The sequence below is a fragment of the Loxodonta africana genome, chromosome 6 (genome assembly GCF_030014295.1).
Source record: "Loxodonta africana isolate mLoxAfr1 chromosome 6, mLoxAfr1.hap2, whole genome shotgun sequence".
In the NCBI taxonomy this organism is placed as follows: Eukaryota; Metazoa; Chordata; class Mammalia; order Proboscidea; family Elephantidae; genus Loxodonta; species Loxodonta africana.
Window position 1 is genome coordinate 1,589,192 of NC_087347.1, and position 27,599 is coordinate 1,616,790.

At 46.6% G+C, this 27,599-nt stretch overlaps 1 protein-coding gene across 4 annotated transcripts in view; it reads right to left on the bottom strand.

Annotated features, from left to right (window-relative positions):
* FARP2 (FERM, ARH/RhoGEF and pleckstrin domain protein 2) overlaps positions 1-27,564 on the bottom strand; it is a 104,720-nt gene extending 77,156 nt beyond the window's left edge. For all 4 annotated transcript variants that reach the window (XM_064286360.1, XM_064286357.1, XM_064286359.1 and 1 more), the window contains exons 1-2: positions 27,463-27,564; positions 15,648-15,861 (exon numbers count right to left, since the gene is read on the bottom strand). In XM_064286360.1, coding sequence (XP_064142430.1) covers positions 15,648-15,851 — 204 coding nt within the window. In that variant the 5' untranslated portion in view covers positions 15,852-15,861; positions 27,463-27,564. The remainder of the gene's footprint in view (positions 1-15,647; positions 15,862-27,462) is intronic.
* Between the last annotated feature and the right edge of the window lie 35 nt (positions 27,565-27,599).

Sequence of the window (27,599 nt, forward strand, 5' to 3'; positions counted from 1 at the left end):
GAGCGCACAGCTCTCCTCTGACACACTTGGGGTCATCAGGAGCGCACAGCTCTCCTCTGACACACCTGGGGTCATCAGGAGCGCACAGCTCTCCTCTGACACACCTGGGGTCATCAGGAGCGCACAGCTCTCCTCTGACACACCTGGGGTCACCACGAGCGCACAGCTCTCCTCTGACACACCTGGGGTCACCACGAGCGCACAGCTCTCCTCTGACACACCTGGGGTCACCACGAGCGCACAGCTCTCCTCTGACACACCTGGGGTCACCACGAGCGCACAGCTCTCCTCTGACACACCTGGGGTCACCACGAGCGCACAGCTCTCCTCTGACACACCTGGGGTCACCACGAGCGCACAGCTCTCCTCTGACACACCTGGGGTCACCACGAGCGCACAGCTCTCCTCTGACACACCTGGGGTCACCACGAGCGCACAGCTCTCCTCTGACACACCTGGGGTCACCACGAGCGCACAGCTCTCCTCTGACACACCTGGGGTCATCAGGAGCGCACAGCTCTCCTCTGACACACCTGGGGCCACCAGGAGCGCACAGCTCTCCTCTGACACACCTGGGGCCACCAGGAGCGCACAGCTCTCCTCTGACACACCTGGGGTCACCACGAGCGCACAGCTCTCCTCTGACACACCTGGGGTCACCACGAGCGCACAGCTCTCCTCTGACACACCTGGGGTCATCAAGAGCGCACAGCTCTCCTCTGACACACCTGGGGCCATCAGGAGCGCACAGCTCTCCTCTGACACACCTGGGGCCACCAGGAGCGCACAGCTCTCCTCTGACACACCTGGGGCCACCAGGAGCGCACAGCTCTCCTCTGACACACCTGGGGCCACCAGGAGCGCACAGCTCTCCTCTGACACACCTGGGGCCACCAGGAGCGCACAGCTCTCCTCTGACACACCTGGGGTCACCACGAGCGCACAGCTCTCCTCTGACACACCTGGGGTCACCACGAGCGCACAGCTCTCCTCTGACACACCTGGGGTCATCAGGAGCGCACAGCTCTCCTCTGACACACCTGGGGTCATCAGGAGCGCACAGCTCTCCTCTGACACACCTGGGGTCATCAGGAGCGCACAGCTCTCCTCTGACACACCTGGGGTCATCAGGAGCGCACAGCTCTCCTCTGACACACCTGGGGTCACCACGAGCGCACAGCTCTCCTCTGACACACCTGGGGCTACCAGGAGCGCACAGCTCTCCTCTGACACACCTGGGGTCATCAGGAGCGCACAGCTCTCCTCTGACACACCTGGGGCCACCAGGAGCGCACAGCTCTCCTCTGACACACCTGGGGCCACCAGGAGCGCACAGCTCTCCTCTGACACACCTGGGGTCACCACGAGCGCACAGCTCTCCTCTGACACACCTGGGGTCACCACGAGTGCACAGCTCTCCTCTGACACACCTGGGGTCACAGGAGCGCACAGCTCTCCTCTGACACACCTGGGGTCACCACGAGCGCACAGCTCTCCTCTGACACACCTGGGGTCACAGGAGCGCACAGCTCTCCTCTGACACACCTGGGGTCATCAGGAGCGCACAGCTCTCCTCTGACACACCTGGGGTCATCAGGAGCGCACAGCTCTCCTCTGACACACCTGGGGTCATCAGGAGCGCACAGCTCTCCTCTGACACACCTGGGGTCACCAGGAGCGCACAGCTCTCCTCTGACACACCTGGGGTCACCAGGAGCTGGAGCTGACCCCATGGCAACTGTTCTTTCTTTTGGCAATGGGACACTCCTTTCTCAGTGCTTAAGAATTCAATGGGTAAAAACAGTAACATGGATGATGTGTGTGTGTGTATAAAAGTGCACAAACAAGTGCAGAAAAGTATCTGGAAGCATTAAATCAATGATGTGACCAAAATGCCGAAGAAACTATTTCTGGAGAGGGAAGAATAGGTAATTTTAATGTTTTTCTCTGGACTCTCACATTGACATTGAGTGTGCATTATTTTTATAATTAAAAAAACATTGAAAAATCTTTCCAGAGTGGAATAAAAACAAACACAATCTGAAATCACTATTATTTTATGGCTGTTAAAAATCCACCTGACTTGAATAATTAAAAATAGCAGCGTAAATTTTAAACTGAGGAAAATTAACATCAATACAGGAGCTTTAGCTTTTTTTTCATAATCTCCTTTACAGTAACGATCTTCTAAAACTAATTTTCCCTTCTCTAGGGCTCTTTTTTTTTTTTAGGGCTCTTAGCTCTCCAAATATAATCCCATTAAAGAAATAAAAATGGAAGAGTCACTATAAAATCCTCTGTGCACAAGAAGAGTTTATCAAAGCCTTCCGTGACGTCTATTTTAATCCTTTACATTAACATGCTAACAAGTTAAATTTTAGATATTAGGATTTAGGTATAATTTATAATTTCATTTCTTAATATAATTTGCATTTAGCATATGTTTCTTTTATGTAGTTTTAAAAGATGTAACGTTGATATAAATTAAAGCCACAACAGTTATAGAGCTCAATACCCTTGATTTGACATAAGTTGGCTTTAATAGAGCTCACTCCATATTTCTAGCACATATGTTCCAACATACTTTCTAAGAGTACAGCAGTGTCTAGAGCCTTATGGTCATTTTTGAGTTGTTTTAAATGGAAATTGCTTTAATAAGAAAAAAATGACTTTTCTTCTGCTAAAAAATATCTGACTGTACCAGTTTCGAATATTAACACACACAAAAGGCATATGGTCACACATTAGTAAGGAGCACGCAAATCCAAAGAGTGTAATTACGATGAAACATTAAGAACTCATTGCTGTCCAGTTGACTCTGACTCATAGCGGCCCCAGGGGGACAGAGCAGAACTGCCTCATAGGCTTCCCAAAGCTGTAAACCTTCATGGAAACAGACACCCACGTCTTCTCCCCCGGAGCGGCTGGTGGGTTTGAACTGCCAACCTTTCAGTTAGCAGCGGAGGGCTTAACCACTATGGCACCAAGGCTCCTCGATGAATAAAAACAGATCAAGAAGGCACGTATTTTTCATAATCACGAACACATTCAAGAAAACAAATTAGTTTCATCAACAGAGTCTAACACTGAAGCTTTAGGAAAAGGTGTTTGCTCAAGGACAAGTGTTTAAAATAATGGACTCAGGAGGAAAGTATTTATGATTTTCACTGTCAACAGAAAAAGCCTTCAAGTAAGAATCATCATCCTGTCTGCCACTGTGACGAAACGAATCTGTTCTACAAAGTATAAAGTCGTACACACAAAGCATAACACTTGTGCCCAGAACATTCCGGAGCATTCCATGACAACAAGTTGGAAGCACCTAAAGATTTTTTTCATATTTCTCTTTTAATGACTAGTTAAAATATCTCCAAAAATAGGCTCATGATGGCTGCGACCCAGGAGAAGAGGGCTGCTTAGAGGCCACACAGCCTCTTCTCACACACCTGGAGGCGTGACATGAGCTAGCATGATAATGGCACGACAGCTTCTGGAGGGTACTACCTACGGCAGCACCTCAGCCAGGTCACCAAATGGCAGCCCCGCATGCTGTACTGTGCCCAGGCCTCTGGCTGCCAACTCGAGAACACGTCACCAGGACACTCCTTGCCCAGCATAGTGTCGTGTGGATCCACCACTCAAATGCCAAGGAAGTATCAAAAACTCAACATGTCCCCTAAGAACTTCTGACTTCCTGCCCAAAGTGGCTCTCACAGGGCTACCCGTGTCAGGAAACACCACACACTGGCATCACTTGGACCCCCGGCCATCTACCTCTAAGACCCTGTCCACACCACACACTGGCATCACTTGGACCCCTGGCCATCTATCTCTAAGACCCACATCTACTACAGCAGCAAGCTCCCCCTTCAAAACATTTCTAGAACGCAGCCACTTCTCCTGCCCTGTCCAACAGCCAAGCTTAACAGCTTCCCATTCTGCCCCAGCCTGGCTTTGATGAGAGCAGGCACCTCAGTGAGACGAGGCCACTACTCCGAGGCCCCCGGTGGAGCTCTGCTTCACTCAGGGTAAAGGCTCCAACTGGGCCCCGTGACTCTGAGACCATCCACTCCCCTTCCCCAAGCTCATGCCACTGCAGCCACGCTTGCCTCTGGCTAGTCCCCAGACATGCCAGGTGTGGTCCCCTCAAGACTCTGCACTGGCTATTCCCTGAGACGACAGCTGCCCCAACCTCTGGCTGTCCACTATGAGTGCAAACCCCATACTTCCTAATCCCCTCCCTGTCACTACTCTCCTAACACTAAGTACTATTCGCTTTACTTTTTGCCCTGCTTTAAAATATAAGCGCTAAGAAGGCAGAGACTGCCGTCCACACTGTTCTTGCTGTACCACCGGCTCCTAGGGCAGTGCTTGGCATGCTCAGGGAACGCAGCTGAAGCGAGAGCCACTGGATGGTCGGCACGCTCATCCTGCACCCACAGCCCGTTTCTGAGGCTGAGTTCTTGCCTGTGTGGTCTCAACTTTTTCTGCCTTCTCCTCATTGTATGGTGTCACTTTTTGTGACATTTCCAGCATTCTCCAACTCTTATTTCCTATTTTTAGACTTTAAATACAATTTATTATCTCCCCGGCTTTTAACTTTTTTCCTCTACTTCAAATAAGATATAGACCAAAAATACCACCATGAAACAAAATAAGTTTGATAAAAATTTGTCTAAAAACACCTAATTTTCCTCCTATTAACCTGAAAATTTGTTAAAAACTATAATCCCCAGTGCTCACAAAGGTGTGAGTCATGATCTGCCACCCAGACCCCTGGTGGGGCACAGAGTATTCCTGTTGTTTAGAGGTATAATCTGGCAACACCATCGAAGTCCTCAAAACTGTGTGTACACAACCTGGGGTTCAGAACCTCCTTATCCACAGGAAACAACCAGAATGTGTGCAAAGATTTATTACAGGGAAAAACTGAACAGAGAAAACTATTAGCCATTAAACATTTCTGAAGTGCAATTACAATGTTCAGCACTTCGGCAAGGTCACAGAATGGCAGGCCCACACACACGGCACCCGCTCAGGCCTCTGGCTGCCGGCTGGAGAAAAAGGCTACAAAAACGTGCATGCTGTAACCCCATACGTGAGTAGATGGAGGCCAGAGGGGCATTCAGGAATTCAGGGATTCTCTCCGGGCAGTCACCCTGGGTTGTAGGCCATCGAGATTTTCTGTGTACTACAATGAACGCGTGTTGCTTGTGTAGTGGAAGAGGAATTTTTAAAACATAAATTTCATCCAAAAAAAAAAGTCTGAGGACCTCAGAGTGGGTCTTGGTTTAAGGTCTGGCGGAGTCAGATCCACAGAGCTGTAGGGTGGCCCTAGGGCTGTGCTTGTGGGGAGGAAGCAACCTCCTAGGGCTTGGCCGAGGGACAGCTTCCCACTGGGGCTGATGCTGCCAGTCCAAGTGTGCATCAGAGTGGACAGGTCATCTGTGAAACAACACAGCAGTTTTTTTCCTCTTTTTTTTAAAAAAAAGAATGTATAAGACACTGTAAAGTGAAAAACCAGAACGCCCACATGGAAAGAACAGGGCTGGTTGTAATTTTCCCATTAAATTCCTGGAGGATCCTGGTTCAGTAACATCTATGCTGTCTTTTCCTATCTACAAGTGAACAGTAACATCGAATCAGCTCTCTTAACATCAAAAATGAAGTGTCAGCACTACAGGGAGTAGGCTGGTGACTAGGAGACACTCCACGGAGAATGTGAGGCTTGGGCAGAAAACCCCGCACCTCCCAGATGTGGGGACAGGAGGGTTTTGACTGTCTTGAATGAATGAATGAAAGAATGAATGGGGGAAGGAATTAGGGTAGGAAGAAATGGTACCAGCACAAGATGTCTCATCAACAGTGAACAGGCTGAAGGAGGAGGCAGATGGACAAATCGCTGGGCTGAGGCAGGAGGGCTCACTGTTCAGAAGTTGTCTCCTCAGAGCCACTGGTTCCCACCCTGCCTGGGTCCCTTCAGCAGCTTCGAAACAACACAGACGTCCAGGCCGGCCTCCAGCGTTCTGTACACAGCAATGCTGTTTGTGATGCCAAGTGCTGGAAACAGCCTCCTTCTCCACTCCTGGGAACGAGGGTGATAGCATATGCCCAGGAAGTGCTGGAGTGAGCCAGAGCTACAATGTGTCAACACGGATATGTGGGAGAACTGAACTAAGTCATGCAGACACAGTTTTGAAAGCCCACACCACAATCTGGGTGTGTGCTGGGCAGGTGAGGTAAGGATTGTGGAAGAGAACTTGGCCTCTGGGAACTAGCTCACCTGCAACCCACAGGGTCCACGTCAACGGAATCAAACTCTCTCCTAATTAAACATGGCAGCACACCCTCAGAAGCACTGGAGCAGGGGGTTCACAGAGAACGTGGTACACTGGGCCGGCATGGGCCAGGGCCACAGGTGTGAGCTCTGGGCTTGGCTGCCTGGCTCAGAGTTCAGCCAGACAGCCTACTAGCTAGCTGCCTCACAGGGGACACCTCTCCACCCCTCTCCGTTCCCAGTTCTCCCAGGGTAGCTGATTATGTGAGACAAGCCACATCAAATGCCAGAGCTCTCAGGCACTCAACGAGTGGCTTACAAGTCATGTAACTCAACTAGCAGGTTTCCTTCCTATGACCCTCTGCTGAGATCCTGAAATAACGGTTACTCTCCATTACACAACCATGGTTATGAGACTTCCACTGTCTACAGATCAAAAGGATGACATTTCCCTGTTCTTTCCCATTTGCGAGTTCAAACTCATTATCAGTTATCATTACTTCATACTCTAACGTAAATTATAATACATCAACCTTGCCTGGGTGTGCGCTTATTGGTACGTGTACATGTATGTGTGTGTTAGTCTGTGTGCAAGTGTATGCGTGTGCTGGAGCTGGTGGGGGGAGCTGGCACTGGGCGCTTCAATACCACAGCTGGGTAACAAAGAGTAAGGAACGTCCACATCCCTGCCTCGCACCACCCATGCCACATTCCTGGGCAACAGCGTCAAAGAAATGGATCAACTTTTCATGACAAAATAATAGGTCTGAAAAGCTAGGGCAGGGTCACATAATAGCTGTGTATACTAGAAACACACAAGCTCTTCTGCAGAAAATCTATATTATCTCCAAATTTCAGATGATGAATTACTAACTTTTTCTTCTGAGGTCAGACCAAAATAAGTTCCAAGGCGGTCCATCTGCCGTATTTAGGGTGCTCGTGTGGGAGCAATGACAAACATCTGGCTATGGTACTTTCTGGAACTCTGACTGTTTCTTCCCGGCCAGAAACTAAACACTGAGTTTGTGCTGGAACAGCACTTAAGTCTCCTGACGTGGAACTTCATGACTGAGAATTTATCCTCCTTCTTGTCACGTATTTAAGCTAAACCTTTTGCAATACTTTTAAAACAGAAAACCTACTCTAAAATGTTTTGAGTACATTAAAGAAAAAGGGAACATGAGAAAGCAGATTAATAATAATTAAAAAATCTTCATGTTTATTAGAAATTGACCCCCACTGCCAGCAAAGGTGCAGATTGACCCTCATGGGTGAAATTTCACACAGGACTGAAAATCTGCAAGCATAACTGTTCTTTTTAAGCAATAAATATCACTCTGTCAATAATACTAACTTTTCAGATAAAAGAAATGCTGCAATTCATATGAGATAATACCCAAGCCTGAGAGTGTAAATTATGAGTTAATGAAAGTACAGCTGTTGTAAACACCCTGCCCTCAAAGCATCCAGAACAGCCTCTCTGAGGGGCCCCTTGTCCTACGCCCGCCACTCCTCCCTACCCCGCGGCCCAGGCTTTGGACATTCTTCTCGCACTCCTCGTTACCCCGCGGCCCAGGCTTTGGACATTCTTCTCGCACTCCTCGTTACCCCGCGGCCCAGGCTTTGGACATTCTTCTCGCACTCCTCGTTACCCCGCGGCCCAGGCTTTGGGCATTCTTCTCGCCTAACACGGGCTTTCAGCTAACAGCGTTTCTACTCTCTGACTTTCCACCACAGGGAGCGGCAAGCTGACACACAAGCTTCCAGACTGCTTCTCTGATGGCTCAGAAACGAGACTGCTAGATCTAAGACCAGATTCCGATGTCAAAACCACAGGATTCAGTTATTTAATCAACTGAATACAAGTGGGAACTTTACTAAATCAAAAAACTGGTCACTAAGTGACCTTTGGGTAGCTAAAATTCCATCAATAAATGTCAAAGCCACTGAAAATAAGACAGAATTGAATCCTATTTCCACAAATGGGCCTACTCTTGAGTCTCCTCACACAGATCTCTCCCCCTTTCTCTGCACGATTAAAATAAATGCCCTTCCACACATTAAAGAAGTCTTTTAGTCTAATTATTAATCAACATAAAGAACTATTACGTATATCTTACTTATCTTACAAAATCCTAGCTGTCTAAGCTTCTTACGGCAAATGACATATGAACAAGGGTAATTACAGATACAGAGATACTTAAAAACGAGATGAATGCTGATTTAAAAATATGGCGTCAATAAAAGCTTTAATTCTAAATACCTGCATGACAACTCCAAACCAAACTTCAAACATTCTGCAGGGGGCTGAGCGGCAAACTGCTTTTTCAGCGGCTCCTCCTGGCCAGGTTCGCTCTCCCTCCCCTGGGACCCTCAGGCCCCTGTGAGGTGGAAATACTCTACTCGTTCAACGTTCCCATCGTGGGGACCAGGCTCAGCAACAGCGCTAATTTCACAATCATGCATCAGTTATCAGTCATCCAAGGGGCACTTCTTTATCAAAGTCCTCCCTCTTTAGCCATTAAAAATAACTTTTAAAATTTCATCACAGCCAGACCCTACAACACTGTTAAATATTACTGAACAGGAAAGGTCAGACCCTTTACTGTTTATAAGTTCTAGCTTTGAACCATCTTGACAAGAACTGAACAAGCATGCATTATCTGGATCTAGAAAGAAATTGCTGGAACAAAACACCCCAGACATTCAGTCAGCTTTATTTACCAGGCTTGTCTGCCATCAGCAAGAGCCCTGGAAACGCTCAGCGTCATTGTGGCAATGTGCTGTGACAAAAGACTTAACAAGGTTTTGTTAGCACACTCTGAGACAGGCGATGGTCGATGTATGCAGAGCTCACCTCTCAGAACAAAACCCAGGGATGAGAGCACAGGCCGACTCACTTGTTTAGCACAAACATGAAACAATTAGCCACAACTGCTTGGAAAGAGGCATGGCACCAACAGGGATATCTTTATGCCAAAGCAAAAAATAAGCATTTCAAGAATAACTAACATGTCAAATTATTCCTTAAGTGAAAACAGTCCCTTACACGTGAGCCTTTAATACCGGCTAGGGGACTCTGCACGTCACACACAGTGGCAGCATTTCATAACCGCGCATGTGCAGGAAGCCAGTGTTTTTCAACTGTGACGTCAGTACATCAAACCCCCAAGTTTACAGACGTTACTGCTAAAGATTTAAGTGTGAAAAATAAAGTAAAAAAAAAAAAATACATCTAGTAAACAAAAAAGAGAGGTGTATATGACTAAAAAACCCCAAAACAAAATGCTTGATTCCCTGAGGTTAGAAAGCACTTAGAAGGAAACATGCTAACCAATCTTACTTTTGGTTTCATTCATTCAACATGTATTGACGGAGTGAGGCACCATCCAAGTGCTGAAGACCCACAGTGGGGAAGACAAAGCCCCCACACCCGGGAAGTGCATTCTAGGAGAAAGACAACATGCAGCATGGGTTTGGGAGGGTCTTCACCAGGACTCAGCTGACCCACACGTGTGCTACAAAGAGTGGGAAGCTGCAGGGCAAGGGCTGAAGGACTCAGTGCACCCACTGTCCTGCAGACTCAAGTCGACATCTTGTAGGCCCAACAACAAAACCATTTGATCACAATCTGTGTAATCAAGTATGCAGGGGGAGGGGGAGGGGGCAGGAGGTAAATGGGGGGCAGAGGGGTTGAGAATGAGAAACATGGACCTGAGTGATGGCCACTTTGTGCTTCTCATGCCTCTGGATCAACAGGCAGAGAAGGTAGTTGTCATATTGGCTGGCGTGACTGATCCTGACTACCAAGAGGAAATTGGACTGCTAGTACATAATGTGGGTAAAGAAGAGTATGTTTGGAATACAGAGACTCCCTTAGGCTGTCTCTTAGTACTACCATTCCCTGTGATTAAAGTCAATGGAAAACTACAGCAAACCAATTCAGAAAGGACTACTAGTGGCCCAGGCCCTTCATGAACAAAGGTTGGGGTTATCCCACCAGGCAAAGAACTACAGTGAGGTGCTTGCTAAGGGCAAAGGAAATATGGGGGTAGTGGGAAAAGGTTGTAAATACCAGCTGCGACCACATGACCAGTTGCAGAAACAAGGACAGTAATTGTTGAGTATTTCTATCTTGTTTTGATATAAGTTAGCATATGTGCATATTCATATACATATACACATACCCACTACTGCCGAGTCAGTTCTTACTCATAGCAATCCTACAGGACTGAGTAGAACTGCCACATAGGGTTTCTAAGGCTGTAATCTTTAAGGAAGCAAACTGTCACATTTTTCTCCTGCAGAGCAGCTGGTGGGTTCAAACTGCCAACTCTTCAGTTAGCAGCCAAGCACTTAACCACTGTGCCACCAGGGTTCTTTACATATACAGTCACGCACCGTATATTTTCATTCAGGCAATGTGTGACCGCATATACAGCGGTGGTCCCATAAGTTTATACAGGTAGCCCCTGTATTACAAATGAGTTCTTTCTTAAGTCTCTCTTTAAGTCAAATTTGTATGAAAATCAGGACAGTTAGGTATAGTTCGTATTTAACGTTGTTTAGTCAAATGCTTGTCTTAGTGTATGATATGCAGTGAACCTTTCTACGCATAGAAAGCATTAGAGAAACACTTCCAGATACACTAAAACATCTTTAACATAATAATACGGTAACAATAGTAATGATGTTTTGATGTGTGCTGCAAAACAGTGCCCGTTTGTTATTACGAACCATTGTATGTACCTCAAATTTTTAATATATAGTCACGTGTCACTTAACGTCCACAATATGTTACATGAAATAGGACATTATGTGATTTGGACGTTGTGTGAACACTTGGGTCTATGGGGACATGGGGCTCTGGGGCTTACGGGCCCAGGAGCTGCTGTGCAGTGCACAGCCTGGGCAGTTCCCATTGCGGATGCCTCAGGTGAGCACTCAGCCAAGTCCTGCCCAGCATGTGACCTCACAACCCCATAAAGGTCATGGTGGGGAGGCTCTGGGCACAGGCCCAGGCAGCAGGCAGTGGTCTCAGCAATGCCTACCGACCTTGGGTGCTGGAGAGCAGGATGGGGTGCTCACTCCTCCCAGCAGCAGGGGGGACTGTTTCTGCAGGTGGAGAAAGCAGAGCAGCTTTGCTGCCAAGTCGGACTGCGGGCATCCCCTGGAGGGCGCGCACGGGACCACAGGTGTATATGTGGTCACACGTTGCCCGGACACTATGCGGCGCATGCCTGTAACAGGCTTTACAGGGGTTGGCTCGTAACCGTGAGTCGTATGTAAATTGGACATTTGTAACCTGTACTGCCTGTATACAATACGGTGTTTGCACAACATCCCAATCACTTAACATTCTATTCCACAGAATGTGTCGTAGACCTTAAGTGACGCATGACTGTACATACACGTGTACAGAGTGTGTGCGTTCACGGGCGCACGCTTTGTTTTCTTACCTCCCTTATCCCATTACTTATTATAAAATACAAGATATAAAAAAGATTAGGCACAGGCAGAAGTATGACTTTATAACTGTCTACATTTGGAAACTACGTATGGTTTAAGAACATATGTATAGGTGTCAAGTCGACAAGGGGTGGACTGTGACAGTTAATCTTCTATGTCAACTTGGCTAGGCTATGATTCTGAGTGTTCTGTGATGTGATGTGATGCAATGTAATGACCTTCCATGATGTGATCTGATGGGATCAGTCAATCAGCTGAAAGGGGAGTTTCCTCAGTGGGTGTGGTCTGCCTCAAGAATACAGATAGATAAGCCGGTAGAGCCTGCTCGTTCTCTCTCTTGACCCTGCACTCTTCTTGTCACCTGACTCTGGATTTTGGGCGGTAGGCCTACGGAAGTCTCTGGTCTGACCTACAGATTTTGGGCTTGCCAGCCCCCACAACTGTGTGAGCCATTTCCTTGAAGTAAATCTCTCTCTACTATTTACAATTATATACATCTCAATGGTTTTTAAATGAAATTCTTTAATTTCTAGCAACTCTGGCAGGTATATCAAAAAAACAAACATGATTAAACCTGATTAGGTGAAATAATAAACTCAACTTATTAAAACTTTGACAAACTCTAAAAATTTTGAAACTTTCACAAAATGCTGTCTCTAATTTCCTTAGGCATAAAATGACCCAGTCAGTAGAAGTGAGTTTCTCAGACAGGGAGTACACCTTTCTTATGACTCAAACAGTAAACCTGTGCTTTTTTCTTTTTGGTAGTGGTTTTAGTTGATAAAGATTATTAACTAGGAATAAATAAATGATACTTTAAAATTAAAGTTTAAATAGTATAATTAAAACAACAACATTTTAACCTAACAAACCCAGACCACAGCAAATACATTTATCCTCAGTGGCTACATGGTAAGAAGTTCTTCCGAACATACGACTGGAAGAGATTCGGAGCTCAGTGTAACTCCCAGACCTTTAACCTGTTTCCACCAGGTGACTCATTTGTCAGAGATCACCAACACTCTGCAGGTTCAAAGACTGCCTTGTCTCACACCATTTTCTCTGCAAATGCTGCGTCTACTTTTAAAACACAAGAGGTGACTGTAAGAAGTTGGACGGACAGGTCCTACCAGTTTCAATCACCACTGCCCTGATGAAATATTTCCTCCTCAAATTAAAAAAAAAAAACCAAACCCATTGCCATCGAGTCAATTCCAACTCATAGCAACGCTAAAGGACGAGTAGAACCGCTCCATAGGGTTTTCAAGGAGTGCCTGGTGGATTCAAACTGCCAACCTTCTTGGTTAGCAGCCATAGCTCTTAGCCACTATACCACCAGAGTTTCCTCCTCAAGTAAGACCTTTAATAAAAGCACTCAAGGAGGGAGGGAGCAGGCTGTCTCATTAGGGGGAGAGCAATTGGGAGTATGTAGCAAGGTGTATATAAGTTTTTGTGTGAGAGACTGACTTGATTTGCAAACTTTCACTTCAAGTACAATAAAAACTAAAAAAAAAAAGCACTCAAGGTCCCTTGAGTTCTAACCCTATAAATCTATATACTAGTCATTTACTATCAGGTAACACTCATTTCCATGCGTAGATGCATCTGCACACACACACACATGCACACTGATACACACAAACACATGCATGTATAAGCACACACACACTCACACGCACACACACACCCTAGAACCTGACAGAAGGCCGGTATGCCCTGAGCTCCACACCGGAAGATGCCTCCTGACAGCTCCCTCCAGCCCCGACGCTGGTCCCCCCATGCAGCACCAGGGCCACAGTGCAAGGGAGCTTTCCTTTAGGTGTCTTCACAGTATTGCCCATAGCTCCACAATTTTCCATTTTCTGTGCTCCATCCTGACTTCTCAATAGAAATCCCCAGGAATAAATAAACCTCCTGCAACAGTGAAGTTTCTTCTCTTGTCCTTACTTTCACGGAAATAAGTAGAGAGCAGAAAAGCTTCTAAAGGTGCTACTGTAAACCAACATGAAAATATCAGAAAAAGAGAATGCATTCATGCATTACATGTGAAAATAAATAATTTTTTAAAAGAGCATCACTCTAATACCGTTTAGCAAGACAGAAAAATATTTCCCAGTGTATCACAGGGTCTAATTTTTTAAGAAAGTAACCCCCCTAAAAAACCAAACCTGCTGCCATCAAGGCGATTCCAACTCATAGCGATCCTATAGGACAGAGTAGAACCACCCCATAGGGTTTCCGAAGAACTGCTGGTAGATTTGGACTGTCGGCCTTTTGGTTAGCAGCCAAACACTTAACCACTGCACCACCACGACTCCAGAAAGTAAACGGTGTTACTTAAATGGCTATATATACATATACATATGTAACCAAACCAAAACCAAACCCAGTGCCGTTGAGTCGATTCTGACTCATAGCGACCCTATAGGACAGAGTAGAACTGCCCCAGAGTTTCCAAGGAGCGCCTGGTGGATTTGAGCTGCCAACCCTTTGGTTAGCAGCCATAGCACTTAACCACTACGCCACCAGGGTTTCCATATACATATATACGTACATACACACATATATATACACAATTTTTTTGCCAACATTATCAGCACAATTATTAGAGAATTTTCAAAATAAAAGTTGTATTATTGCTGTCCTTGAAAATGAATTATATGTTCACACTACACAAGGCGCTTTTCATGCCAGACTCTTTTCTGCTGTTTGCTTAATTCTCTCTCCCTGAGGGGGGCCTACGATCACCCCCATATACAGAGCAGGAAGCTGACACATACGGGGCTACAAGATGTCCCAGCCACTCAGGTGGCCAGTGGCTAAGCCAGAAACGACTTGCCCACAGACAACCTGGCCACAGGGTCTGTGCCCTTCAGCACAACTCAAGCCATCTCTAAGAAGAGATGAAGAATGGAAGTACTGAACTTGTATTGGAATTTTAAAGACAGAAGGCTGACCACTTTCTAACCCAAAAGGAGAAACCTGACGTAACAGTTTCTAGAGATATTATTGTGTTACACTTGGTAAACCTGATAAATTTGCAAAGACTAACTAGCAAAATGGAATTTCACACAGAATATTTGATCTTTAGAAAATATGCTTCCACCCAACCCACTTGGAGAAAAGGAGAATGAAAAACAGCAGAGGTGCAAGGAAAATATTAGCCCAAGAGACACGGGCCACTTAAACCAAAGACTCCATCAGCCTGAGACCAGAAGAACTAGATAGTGCCCGGCTACCACCAATGACCACCCTGACAGGGAACACAACAGAGAGTCCTGATGGAGTGGGAGAAAAGTGTGGTGCAGAACTCAGATTCATGTAAAAAGACCAGACTTAATGGTCTAAGACTGGAGGAACCCTCTAAGCTACGGCCCTCAGACACTCTGTTAACCCAGAACTAAAACCATTCCTGAAGCCCCACTCTTCAGACAAAGATTAGACTGGACCAGAAAACATAAAATACTCGTAAAGAGTGTGCTTCTTAGTTCAAGCAGATACACGAGACCAAACGGGCAGCTCCTCTCAGGAGGCAGGATAAGAAGGCAGGGAGGGACAGGAGCTAGTTGGATGGACACGGGAAGCCCTGGGTGGAAAGTGCTGTCACATTACAGGGATTGCATCTAGTGCCACATAACAGTATGTGTCTAAGTTTTTGCAAGAGAAATTAACTTGGGCTGTAAACTTTTACCCAAAGCACAATAAAAAAAAAATAAAAACACGTATCTAAAACATTTAAAGTTCTGAGACATTCTTATTATTTTACATTTACTAGCCCTAAAATGACTGCAATCCATGCCTTTTCCTTAATAACAGAAGCAGAATACACACTAAGATTTACATTCTCTAGAAACAATAATACCTGGTGCACACAGTTTAGAATTCACCTGAATCTTCTTACCTCGACATTGAATGCCTCCACGGTGCCGTCGAGCAGCTTCACCCTGACACTGAGGTGCTTCTCCTGCCCCCGGGCCGAGGCCTGAGCCATGGTCGCCAACAGGCCCTGCCCAGGCTCCAGCGTGCTCACCCCGGTGGGGTTCTGGGCTCCCAGGCGTGTCCCTGGGGTCTGGAGGACTCTGTACGTTCCTTCAATCTCCCCCATGCTCCACCAGCTAAGAGTGAAGACAACAGACGAAAGAATAATCACCAGTTATTTAGGTAACAAGACAACGTTAAAAAAAAAAAATCAGGTACACAGGAACTCTGTGCTATTACTGCAACTTGTGAGTCTTAGATTAAAGCAAAGTTAAAAAAGATTATCTTCTGCTCATACACACATCTGTGGAGCATAAAACGATCACCACCCCACCATGCATAGGAACAGTGTCAGTGCTTCTACAAAGCAGACACGCCTATTGACTCATTTAACTCATAAACCCTCACCGATGAGCAACTCACGATGTGTTTCTGCAGTTAACATCTTTAAGTCGCTGCCCCCACTCACTGAGCAGAGGGTAAAGGCAGCACGTAGCTCTCTCTCCTCTCCCAGGCTGCCCAGAGACTCCTGCTCACAACCCTCCACCTTTGTCATCTGACTCTCCATCAGCCCAAAACAGTCCCTGTCCTTACAATGCTTTCTAAGGGCTTCCCATGATGGGAATCTATATCACGTGACACCGATTCACAATCTGTCAGGGCAGCTTGCGGCCTGCTGGAAGCACCCTGGGACCCTCCCTCATCTCTTCCAACTCAGGCAAAGAGGCAGGCTACTCAAGGAGGAAGAAAATGCAAAGAAGTCACTGAGGACGGCCAGGCTTGCCTTTCTTGCCAGCTTTCCAGTCTCTGGTCTAACTCAGAGTCTCCCTAAGGTGATGTGGGTATCACTGTGGGCTGGGAGGTAACTTCAGACACCATGCTGGATAACAGTTTTGGTGATGACCATAAGGACTACAAGCACTTGGTATCAGCAAGCACCTTCTATGTACTGGGCCATCCCCGGCACCTGCCATAAGCCATCCTAACAATAACCTGTTATCATCACCACCATTTCACAGATAATGACACTGAGGATCTAAGAGGGCCAAATAACTGGCCCAGGTCTAAGGGCCAGAGTAACAGGGCTAATCTCTGCTGGTTTCAACAAAGACAGACAGGCTAAGTATCAGCTAGAATTGAACGATACTGGCTTACTTTTAATTGTATTTACTAACATTGTCGTTGTTAGGTGCCATTGAGTCGGTTCTGACGCATAGGAACTCTACGGAAACAGAACGCAACACTGCCCAGTCCTGAGCCATCTTCTCAATCATTGTTACACTTGAGCCCACTGTTGCAGCCACTGTATCGAGAGAGAGGATTAATCTTCCTAAATTTCTATCCCATTCCTTCGTGTGTCAACTTGACTGCTCCTCATCTCCTGGCCCTTTCCTCTTTTTCATTCTTATGTGGTTATGAGGACAAATCAGTGCACAAACCTTTTATCTCTTTAGTTAGGTTCCAAAAGCTTCTCAGTGACCCACTGCCAAACAACTCCAGCCACACACTTCCACCTTCCCTAACAACGGTAACCTCTCTAAACCCACCAGGGTGAGCATTTCCATGCATATCCAAAGTGTCACATAAGAAAGCAGAAAATGAGAAAGCTGAAGCCCCTGGGAACGGTAAAATGTGAGCAGTGGAGCGTAAAGATAAAGCAGCACAGTGTTTTGTCGTCTATCCCCCGTCCCCATCCCATGCTAAGCCCTTTCAAACTCCAGGGAACAATGACCAATTCCCCTCACTGACCACACATCTCCAACCTGAACCACAGGAATGGTTCAGGTCACTGTGGTTCAGGTTAGCAGTCCGTCACCTGTCATTTTCAGAGTGCTCCTTCCAGCCAGGGTGTGTGCCCCATGACAGTAAGAAGTAAATCGTTACTGTAAATATTCGCTAAGTATTCCCTTAATTAATGTCGCTGGCATCAAAGAACACACCAGCTGTCTCATAACACCATGTACTATGAGACTGTAACAACAAAAAATTAAAACGGTAGTCATAAAACACCACTTTGGAAAATAACTGTTTTCACGCCACTGATATTAAACATGAGATACATGAGGGTTCTGAGAACCGTCAATAAAAGCTTTCTCATTCCAATTTCACAAAGTTTCACGGAGTAGTTAAAACAAAAGTGGGGGAATACACTTCACATGGGGCCAGCTTTGTGCTGATCTTGATTCTTATCCCTCACAGGTATAAAAAAAAGATGAGTTCAAATGCTAGATTTCACCCAACCAGTCTCCTTCCTGAGGCTCACCTAAGGAAGACCAGCTCACTCAGGAGGAACGACCACATAAGGTCGCCTGCTGCTCGTACTTCAGAACAAACGTCTGTTTACTACTACACAACAATATGGCAAACATGTCCCACTTAATAATTACATCAGTTTTAGGATTAAGAAAAACTACAAAGTAAGGAGCTCAACAGAAAATTGATACATAACCTAAATGCTCTGTATGCCAGTTAACTTGGTTTCAAGAGTCCGTGACCTATTTCAGAAGAATTAGCAATACTGGTACTTCCTGTAGAAACACGAGGCTGCTCAGTCAGCAGTCATTTGCTATAGCCTGACAGTGCTACCTACTACAAACCAGGCTCCTGTGCACATATTTTCGTTTAATAATAAAAACCTCCCTATGACATAATATTTCCATTTTACAGTCGAGAAAAATTCAGCTAAAAAATCTGCCAAGAACACCCAATTCAGAAGTGGCAGAGCCAGGACTGAAAGTCAGACTTGGCCACTAAGAATACTTCTCCTCCCACTGAGTAACCCTAGTACATAGCTCCTCGGCCAGAAATATATTCCATATTTTATGTCAGAGGAAACTAGCTAGCATTTCTGTCACACTACAAAAATCCACCTTCCTTGAGATATTTTTAGTTGTCTCTTTTAGGAGGATCAAAAAACAAACTTCTACTTTGACCAACCAATAAAAATGGAATAAAACATTTGTCATTTTACTACCTTGTCTAATATGCCTAAAATCCCCAAAGTGTCGGAAATGAATTTTTATGCCGATGACACGTAGGTGGAATTCTTACCTAGTAACTCAACCCTGGTCTGGATTACCTCTTCACCACGATGTAGCAACAGAAAAGACCCCTTTTTACTCCCTTTCTAAGCAGGACTGACGCATTTTAGAATTAGCGAGCAAACAATTCAGTCAATATAAGGAAGCAAAGAAAGCGTTTCAGGAGTTGTAGTGCAAGGCCTGGACTCAAAGAACTGATGAGAAACAGCTGGCCCAGGTCAGGCTGGAGGAGCTGGCTGAAAAAGCAGAGCCTGCGCCTGGCTGCATAAACAGAGAACACGGGGCATGCTCCTCCTTCAGACCGGAGGCTGACATGGCAGAGTGCCACAGAAACCCCGGCTAGTGCAGGCGGCCTGGGAAGCCAGGAGCCGCAGAATTTACCTGCACACACGTCCCCAGCAAGGCGCTTCAGGTATAGCCAGATTACACGTTCGGAGACTAAGGACTTTTGAGGACACACTGGGGGCAACACTGTCCCGCAAACACCGAGAAGGGCAGTCATCCACCTCAAAAACCCCTGGTCCTGGGAGGGCTGCCTACGGACACAGAAGGGTGTCCAGCAAGCTGTGACAAAGAACAAAGAAAAAGGCCGGCACCAAGGAAGGCTGCCGCCGCCTAGTGCTGGAGAATCCAGGTGAGAACACCTGGGCTCTAAGCCCACCTCTGTGTGAATAGGCTCTCTTCACTGCTGCCAGTTTCCACTTCTTCATCTACAACGCAGCAGAAGGGGCTAATCAGACCCTCCCCAACTCTTAAGAATCCATGATTCTGTGGTAAGACAGCTCAGTGAGGAAACAAAACAAATAGAGATATGTTCTTGATTCAACTGATTTATAGTACCTGGTAGCCAAAAACTAAACAAACGTCATGAAATTATGTTATCCCAGCCTTCCTCCTTCACGATATAAAACAACAGCTAAGTGCCTGATAGAAAAGGAATCTCTCTTGCAGACAAATCCAACAACACATTATAAAAGATCACTGGTTCAAGAGATGCCTTTGAAAATACAACCATTATTTGCAAACCTTACAAATTTTACTTTTACCCCTTAGATCCCTGGGAGGCACAAACGGTTTATATTCAACTACTAACCTAAGGGTTGGAGGTTCGAATCCACCCAGTGGCACCGTGGAAGAAAGGTCCGGTGACCTGCTTCCATAAAGATTACAGCAAAGAAAGCCCCATGAAGCAGTTCTACTCTGTAACACATGGGGTCACCATGAGTCGGAACTGACTCAACAGCAATGCGTTTGGTGTATTTTTTGGTCTTTTTTTTTAAGTGTGTGTTTTAGATCTTCAGGCATTCTGACTTTATATTAAAAACAAAATTACATAACAGGAAAACTAAAGTGTTAAGAGCCGAAAGGATCTGAGAGACAACCTAGATAAAAGCCTGATTTTCAACACTTTTTCCATATGAAGCTGCCTCATTTAATGTCAAAATCTTCACAGGAAAGGCAGGAAGATCCCCCCATGTGCTGTTTTGGTGTAACGGTGAAGAGAAGCAAGGTCCAAAGCCAGGTGCAAATTCAAGATTAAAAGACAAAATAAAAAACTTTGTTTAAAAAAACAGACATCCAGGTATCATAAATTCACTAACTCTGTCATCTCCATTTTCATTACTGTATTTTTCAGTTTAGAAGGTTCGTTTGTTTCTTCTTTACATATTCTATTTCTTTTGCTGAGACTTTACTTCAAGAGTACTCTTACAAAATATTTGCAGCACTTTTACAATGGCTGTTTTAAAGTTTGGATTAGTTTTTTATTGCAGCCGTAACAACTCACCACAAATGCAACAGCTTACACGGTCCCCCTTGGATCATCTCAGTTGCATGGCTCAGCAGGGCTCTCTGCTCAGGGTCTTACAAGGCCCAAGTCAAGGCATCGATGGCTGGGGATCCTATCTGGAGGCTCTGGGGGAGAAACCACGTCCAGGCTCCTTCAGTTTTGTGGGGCAGAAGGACTGAGGCCCCGTGTCCTTGCTGTCGGCTGGGAGCTGTTTTCACCTTCTGGAGGCCACCTGCATTCCTGGGCTTGTGGCCCCCCAATCATCAGTGCCAACAGCAGTAGTCAAGTCCTCAAGCTTCAAATCCCTCTGCTTAAGGGCTCATGGAATGGGATGCAGCCCACCTGGATAACCCTGGATAATCCGCTGGTGTTGAGTCAATTCCGACTCATAGCAACCCTACAGGGCAGAGTAGAACTGCCCCGTAGGGTTTCCAAAGAGTGGCTGGTGGATCTGAACTGCCATTCCTTCGGTTAGCAGCCATGCTGTTAACCACTGTGCCACCACGGATACTAATCCAGGATAATCCCCCCCTATTTTAAGGTTGGCTGATTAGTATCCTCAATTACATCTGAAAAGTTCCTTTTCCCTTCTCAGGGGTGACACTAAGGGGCGAAGGTTATGGGACCAGCGTTCTGTCCACCACACAGTCTGTCAGGAGATTCTGACACATGGGCTACCTTGGTATTAGCATCTGCTGTCTTTTCCACATGAATTGATGTTTTCCTGGTTCATCGTATGCTGGGTAATTGTGGACTGTATCCTGGACATTTTTAATGTTATGGTATTACGAGAGTCTGGGTCTTGTTTAAACCCTATGGAAATGTTGATATCTTTGTTTTAGCAGGCAACTGGCCTGGCTAGTGTCAGGCCCCCAAGCTCCCACCAGCCCTGTGTTGTGGCTTCAGTGCCAGAAAGCCTTTGCAGTCGTATTCAGATCTGCCCCCTGGGAGCACCGCGCTGTGGCTGGACTGGCTCCAAGACGGTGGCTGATTTCTTAGTTCAGGTCTCAAAGGGTTTGGTGAGCTGTTTAGGGTCAGATTCATGCATGCACAGCTCAAGGTTGAGCCCACAGGTTCACAAACAGCCATATGTGGCCACTTGCCCACGTTCCTCCCTCTCTGTGATCTCCCTGGTGTCCTTTCCTGCTATCTGGAACTCTCCTCCTCAATCCTCCAGCTAGAAAGCTGGCCTTGGTTATCCCAGCTCTGCCATGCACCACTGTGGCTGCACCTAGGCCTGAGCCAAGGTAGAGGAAGAGAGAGACAAAAAGGAACAGGGCTTTCCCTCCCTCAGAGTGTTAGTAGGCTCCTGCCCCCATTGAACTGCCCAGAGAAGAGCGAAAGAACAAAGGTGATTCCCCACTCTCTCTGAGCCCTCTTCCAGCTCTTCCCCAAACTAGAGGTTTCTCCTGGCTCTTCCTGTCTGCACCTGAGTCCAGGTAAGGGGATACTGCAGGAAACAATGCGAGACCCACTGCTAGTTCAGTGGTACTTTGAATTCTAGTCTTGCTGTTTAGTCTGCCTGTCACCATGTACTTTCCAAAGCCCTAAAAGGGCTGCTTCGTGCCACATGCCACAGGTTTTACAGCCACATCAGCAGGAGAGACAGGGTGGAGTGGGCTTATTCCATCCTCCCAGAATCAGAACTCCACATCCATGTATTCAAAAATACTTAGAGTGTCATCTTTGGGAGAGGGAAAAGGGCTGCTTTTAATTTTCTTCATTTTTTGAATTGCCCACAGGGATGAGTATGCCTTACTGTTGAAGTCAGGTATTTTTTCTGAAGACTCTTGCATAAACACGATCTGTTTTAAATGTCCTCGCTGACAGGGGTAATTGTAATGTGCCACTGCTTACCTTCTAATGAAAAGCAAGGCTAACTACTGTGCCACCAGGGATACTAATCCAGGATTGTAAGGATTGTACTTGCTCTTCTTTCAAAAATACACTCTCTGGGATCAATCTGTTTTCAGATATTGGGACTTGCTCCCTCATCGTTCATTTTCCAAAGTTGGAAAATAAACTATTACTGAAACAATTGGGATTTTAACCACAAAGGAGACAAAATATTTAATAAAGTCTGGACCATTTCTAAAGTCACTTCACTGTATTGCTCTCTCCTTGCCAACCACACCCTATCAGCCACTGGAAGGCGAGCACCCTCGCCCACACCCCCTACTGGGTTATCTGGCAGCAGGCAAGGCTGGACTATAAAGCTATTCTGGCTGAGGTTTCCGGGCCCTTCACATGTACTGGCCCTTCCAAGGTCCTGGGAAAGTCCCTAAGCAAGGTGTTCATACGGTCCTGTGCTTTTCACAGACTTAAAAAAGATACTTTAATTGCAATCCGTTAGGACTGCTGTTCTTTCCACCCCAACTTTGCCTCTGTCACTATCCTCTAGCTTTGAAGGGGCTGTTCATGTTTTTGGGATTCAGTTAAAGACCTACAGAGTTGGAGACACATTTGGTTTGGATTTACTGGGACACATTCCTGTTACTTGCAGTTACTTCTGTGTCTATTTAAGTGACTAGCGGCCATCTTGGTGCTGGCGTGGCTTCTAGCAGTGCTGCCATCCCCACTGCCCAGCTTGCCAGGCATCTAGAGTCAAAGGAGGAGGACCAGAGTTCCGATGGCAACGTGAACGTGTCCTGTGGTTTCTGGTGCTGGATGTATGTGGAGAAGAGACCAGGTTTGAAATATAGGAAGCCAGGAGCTAGTATGTGGAAAATTCATCATCAGACGTGTTAAACTCTAAGCTGAGAGTTTGGTTTTCAGTAGTCAAAACAGAAGTTCTCTCCCGTCAGAAAAACAATAGATAACATAGCAAATACAATTACAAACATGTCATAGTTTTTTTTTTTTTAAATAAAGTTGTGCAAAATAGAATTTATCAAAAGTTCTGCTTTTCAAGAACACAAACCTGTAACAGTACTGGAAAGAGCAATAGATCTACACGTGAAATTACAAATTTTGTGCATGCCAATTGTCAATAATTAAAAAAAAAACAAATTTTAATCACCATGCTGAAGAAACCACTGAACTGCTTCTATTCTCTCACTGTCATATGAATAGGCAATTAAAAAGTACACAGCAAAAACATTACAGGAAAAAAGTACTACGGAAGTGAATCAAACAATTAACAAATGTATTATTTTCTGGACTCATTAATGCTTTTATTATTGGTCCAAAAAACCAAAACCAAACCCAGTGCCGTTGAGTTGATTCCGACTCATAGCGACCCTATAGGACAGAACAGAACTGCCCCATAGTTTCTGAGGAGCACCTGGTGGATTTGAACTGCCGACCCTTTGGTTAGCAGCCGTAGCACTCAACCACTATGCCACCAGGGTTTCCTATTATTGGTCAGCTTTTTCAAATCCATATTTTACTTACTTTTCCTCATTCTAAATAAGTATCACTTTCCAAATTAGTTTTTATTTATAACTTTGTATTCTTTTCCTTAACTAGACCCCCCCGCCCCCCGGAAAATTGTATAAGCTTCACGGCCCATACAGCCCAGCCCAGATAGAATTTAATTACTTCATGCAAACTTCTATGGAGCACATACTGTTTTAGACAATTCTAAGTGTTTAGGGACACAGGAGATTACTGTGGGAGAAGACAACGAAGGTAGTATGTTAAACTGTGGTGAGTGTTATGGAGAAAAATAAAGCAAGGCAGGCAGACAGAATTTGGGGCAGGTGGAGGGTTTGTGGCTTCAAATATGGCCTCAGGTAAGCCTCCATGGGAAAAGGGCACAAGTCAGGCCTGAGGAAGGTTCTGGTACACATTGCCACAGCTCTCACCTCCTGAGTGGTCACCATGTGCCTTGTGGGCACATGCCACACCCTTCACTTACAAGAGCTTCTCTTGTCTCACCACAGCCTTGCGGGGCTGGTATGATCCCATCCTACAGATAAGGCACTCCAGCTCAGAAAGGTAAAGATATTTGCTGGTGGTCACTTAGTTAACGAAGGAAGGAGCAGAGAGTGAGGATTCCAGCACTGGTCAGTCTTACCCCTTCCCTGATTCTGTGGTGAGCTCTCTTCTCTTTGATGGTTTAAAGAATCAAGCAGCCTCTCCTCTACCCTGACTCTGTGGTGTGCTGACTCTGGTATGGCTTCAGGGACTGCAGCATGCCAAGCACAGGACATGTGAAGGGAGTTCAACTAGAGGCACACATATAGCAAGCAACACCATCTAACCCCTACAGTAGCAGAGTGGAAAGCAGAGGTAACAGTGAGGCAGGGGCTTCCAGGCCAACCCAGGTGGGCCCTGAAGGGTGAGCGGGAGCTTCCAAATGACAGCGAGGGGTGCGTGCACAGGCATGGACTGTGGAAAATGCAGGAGCAGCTGAGAAAAAGGAAATGCTGTGGGCGGCCTGGACTCTGAGGATGCCCAGAGTGGGGGCTGGGAAGTGGCCTAGGGCTGGGCTGTGAGGGATCTTGGGGCCAACCTAAGAGGTATGGATGAATCCCACACAGAAGGAGGTTCTGCAGCTGGGATGTGACATGATCAAATTTTTATTCTGAGAAACAAGATGGAGAATGAGCTGGGGAGGGGAGAGAGAGGATGAAGGAAGAGTCACCATTGCATGCCACAAGATTATAGTACCTTTTTGCTTTTGAACTTTAAAATGACTATAAATTAAAGTGTCAGTTTTGGGGAAAACAATCCCATGACTCTAAAACACAATCTCCTTTTATCACTCTCTCCTGACCCTTGTCCACATCCTCATGCATTCTGACAACACTAATTCCTGTGTACATACTGTTTCGCTTTAGCGTAATCCCACAGATCAAAATGGTTCGTATTTTGCTTGGACGGGTCTATGAAGAGGATCGCCAAGGCATTTTTCCTGGCAGTGGAGTACTCCACCACACTGACACAACAGAGCTTGTGCTTCGCATTATTTGTTTTCAAAAGTGGGATTTCAAAATCAGAGTACCGTCATTCTTAATCACACACTGCTGGTCGCACTCCAAAAAGATCAGACCACTTTAAATATGAACCCAATTTACAGACTCATCACCAATTAGCTGCTCTCCAGAAACACAGCACTGGACTAAGTTTTGTGGGACCCTCAACTTTTCAACTCACTGTCGCATCTGCCGTGTGGTAAACCCTCAGAGTTGAGAAATACGAAGCCGATTCTCGAGTCCAGTGACGCACTCCACACTCCAATCTCAGAAAATGGGACCTACGCCACCTTGGCATGGCGGTGAACCTGATGGATGGGGTTCTGCTATTTTCTTTCCTGGCACACATAGCACCATGCTGTGTAGAGAAATCCGCCAAAAAAGCTTACAGGGTAAGCAACAATAAGACAACTCTACTACTGTCTGGATATAGAGGAGGTGTTGATGTGACTCAAAGCAGCGGCGTTTAGAAAAGGAGAAAACAGAATTCCTTGGGACCAGATGGATTTAAACGGGTATGTATGGAATTATTCATACATGAATCTTCGATTTGGCAATCCAGTTAACACACTTCCCTCCAAGCAGAACAACCCCGCTTCGTTATGGCATAATCCTCTCTCCTCTTTGTGTAAGTATCCGGGCCAGGATAATTCTACTGTATACTCAGATTATACTACCATCCTGATAATAATTGGTGATCTGCTTCTGAAAGGCCACAGCCTTGAAAACCCTATGGAGTGCAGTTTAGAGTCTGCATGAGTCAGAAATGACTGAGGGCAGCTAACAACAACAAAACACTTATTAGCCACTTACTGTGTGCCAGGCATCAGGCTAACAGCTCTTCTATTGTCTGTGAGTCCTCACAACAACCTATGAGGTAGGTAAATTCTTAACCCCGCTTTATGTATAAGGAACCTGTGACAGATACCTTAATTTGCCTTACAACAATTTCCACTTTTGGAAAGGAATTAGTACAGACGAAACTGAAGATCAACTAAAAAATGATATTCATTTACACAAATTAGCCGGCAAAGTCTGCAGTTCAGGATACCACTTGGTCAGAATTTAGTCCATACAGCTTCTAGCTAACGTGCAATCAAGCACCGGTGGAAACCCGGTCAGATGACTGGCTTTGTAAACACCCCAAGGTGTGATCCTAAACCAGTCCTTCCACTTCCTGAGCCTCCATCTCCTCTCTTTAAAATGGGTCTAATGACCTGGCCCTCTCTCCCCTCTGAGGCTTTGTAAGAACGAGTGAAATACCGGCACCAGGTGCTTCACAGATATAGGAGCTCAGATCTCAAAAAAACGTTTCAAAAAGCAGGAGATACAGAAAGTTAAAATTACACGTGGCCTCCCTGCTTCTGTCTTGGCCTGGCTCTCTGCTGTCACGCAAACACGCTCAGCGCTGGAAGTCGGTGTAGAGGGATGTTATCACACCTCCCACAGCGGTCCTGCCAAACACACCCCATGGGAACAAAGCACCTTTACGGCCTTCACCCTGGGTCTGACATCCGTGCACCTTTTCTCCACACACTTCCGCCACACTATGTCCTTCCAGGAGCCGGTCCCGAAGCTCTGCTTCTCCAGCTGCTTTGGGCCCCGTTCCCACCGTCTCCTGGTAAGGCCCCCCGTGCCAGGACCGAAACTGACTCAACACCACCTTCAAGGCGCCGTTTCAGAAAACGCCCCTGGAGGGCACCCAGGGATTGACGGGACCCCCGCCCCCCCTCGGCCGTCCCCACGCGGGACCCCGCCCTCCCCACCCGGGACCCCGCCCTCCCCTCGGCCTTCCCCACCCGGGACCCCCGCCCCCCTCGGCCGTCCACACGCGGGAGCCAGCCCCCCCTCGGCCGTCCCCACGCGGGACCCCCGCCCTCCCCACCCGGGACCCCCGCCCTCCCCTCGGCCTTCCCCACCCGGGACCCCCGCCCCCCCTCAGCGGGCCCCGCTGGAAGCCCCCGACAGATGGCAGCGCCTCAGACTCACCGCGGCTCAACTTGGAAGCGCTGACCTGGGAAGGCCCACACGCCGCGAGAGGACTTCTCCGGCGCCCGCCCGCTGCGACGACGCGCCCGCGGCACCCGCCGGCCTACCGCCCCCGCGGCCTCGCCGGCCCTCGGCCC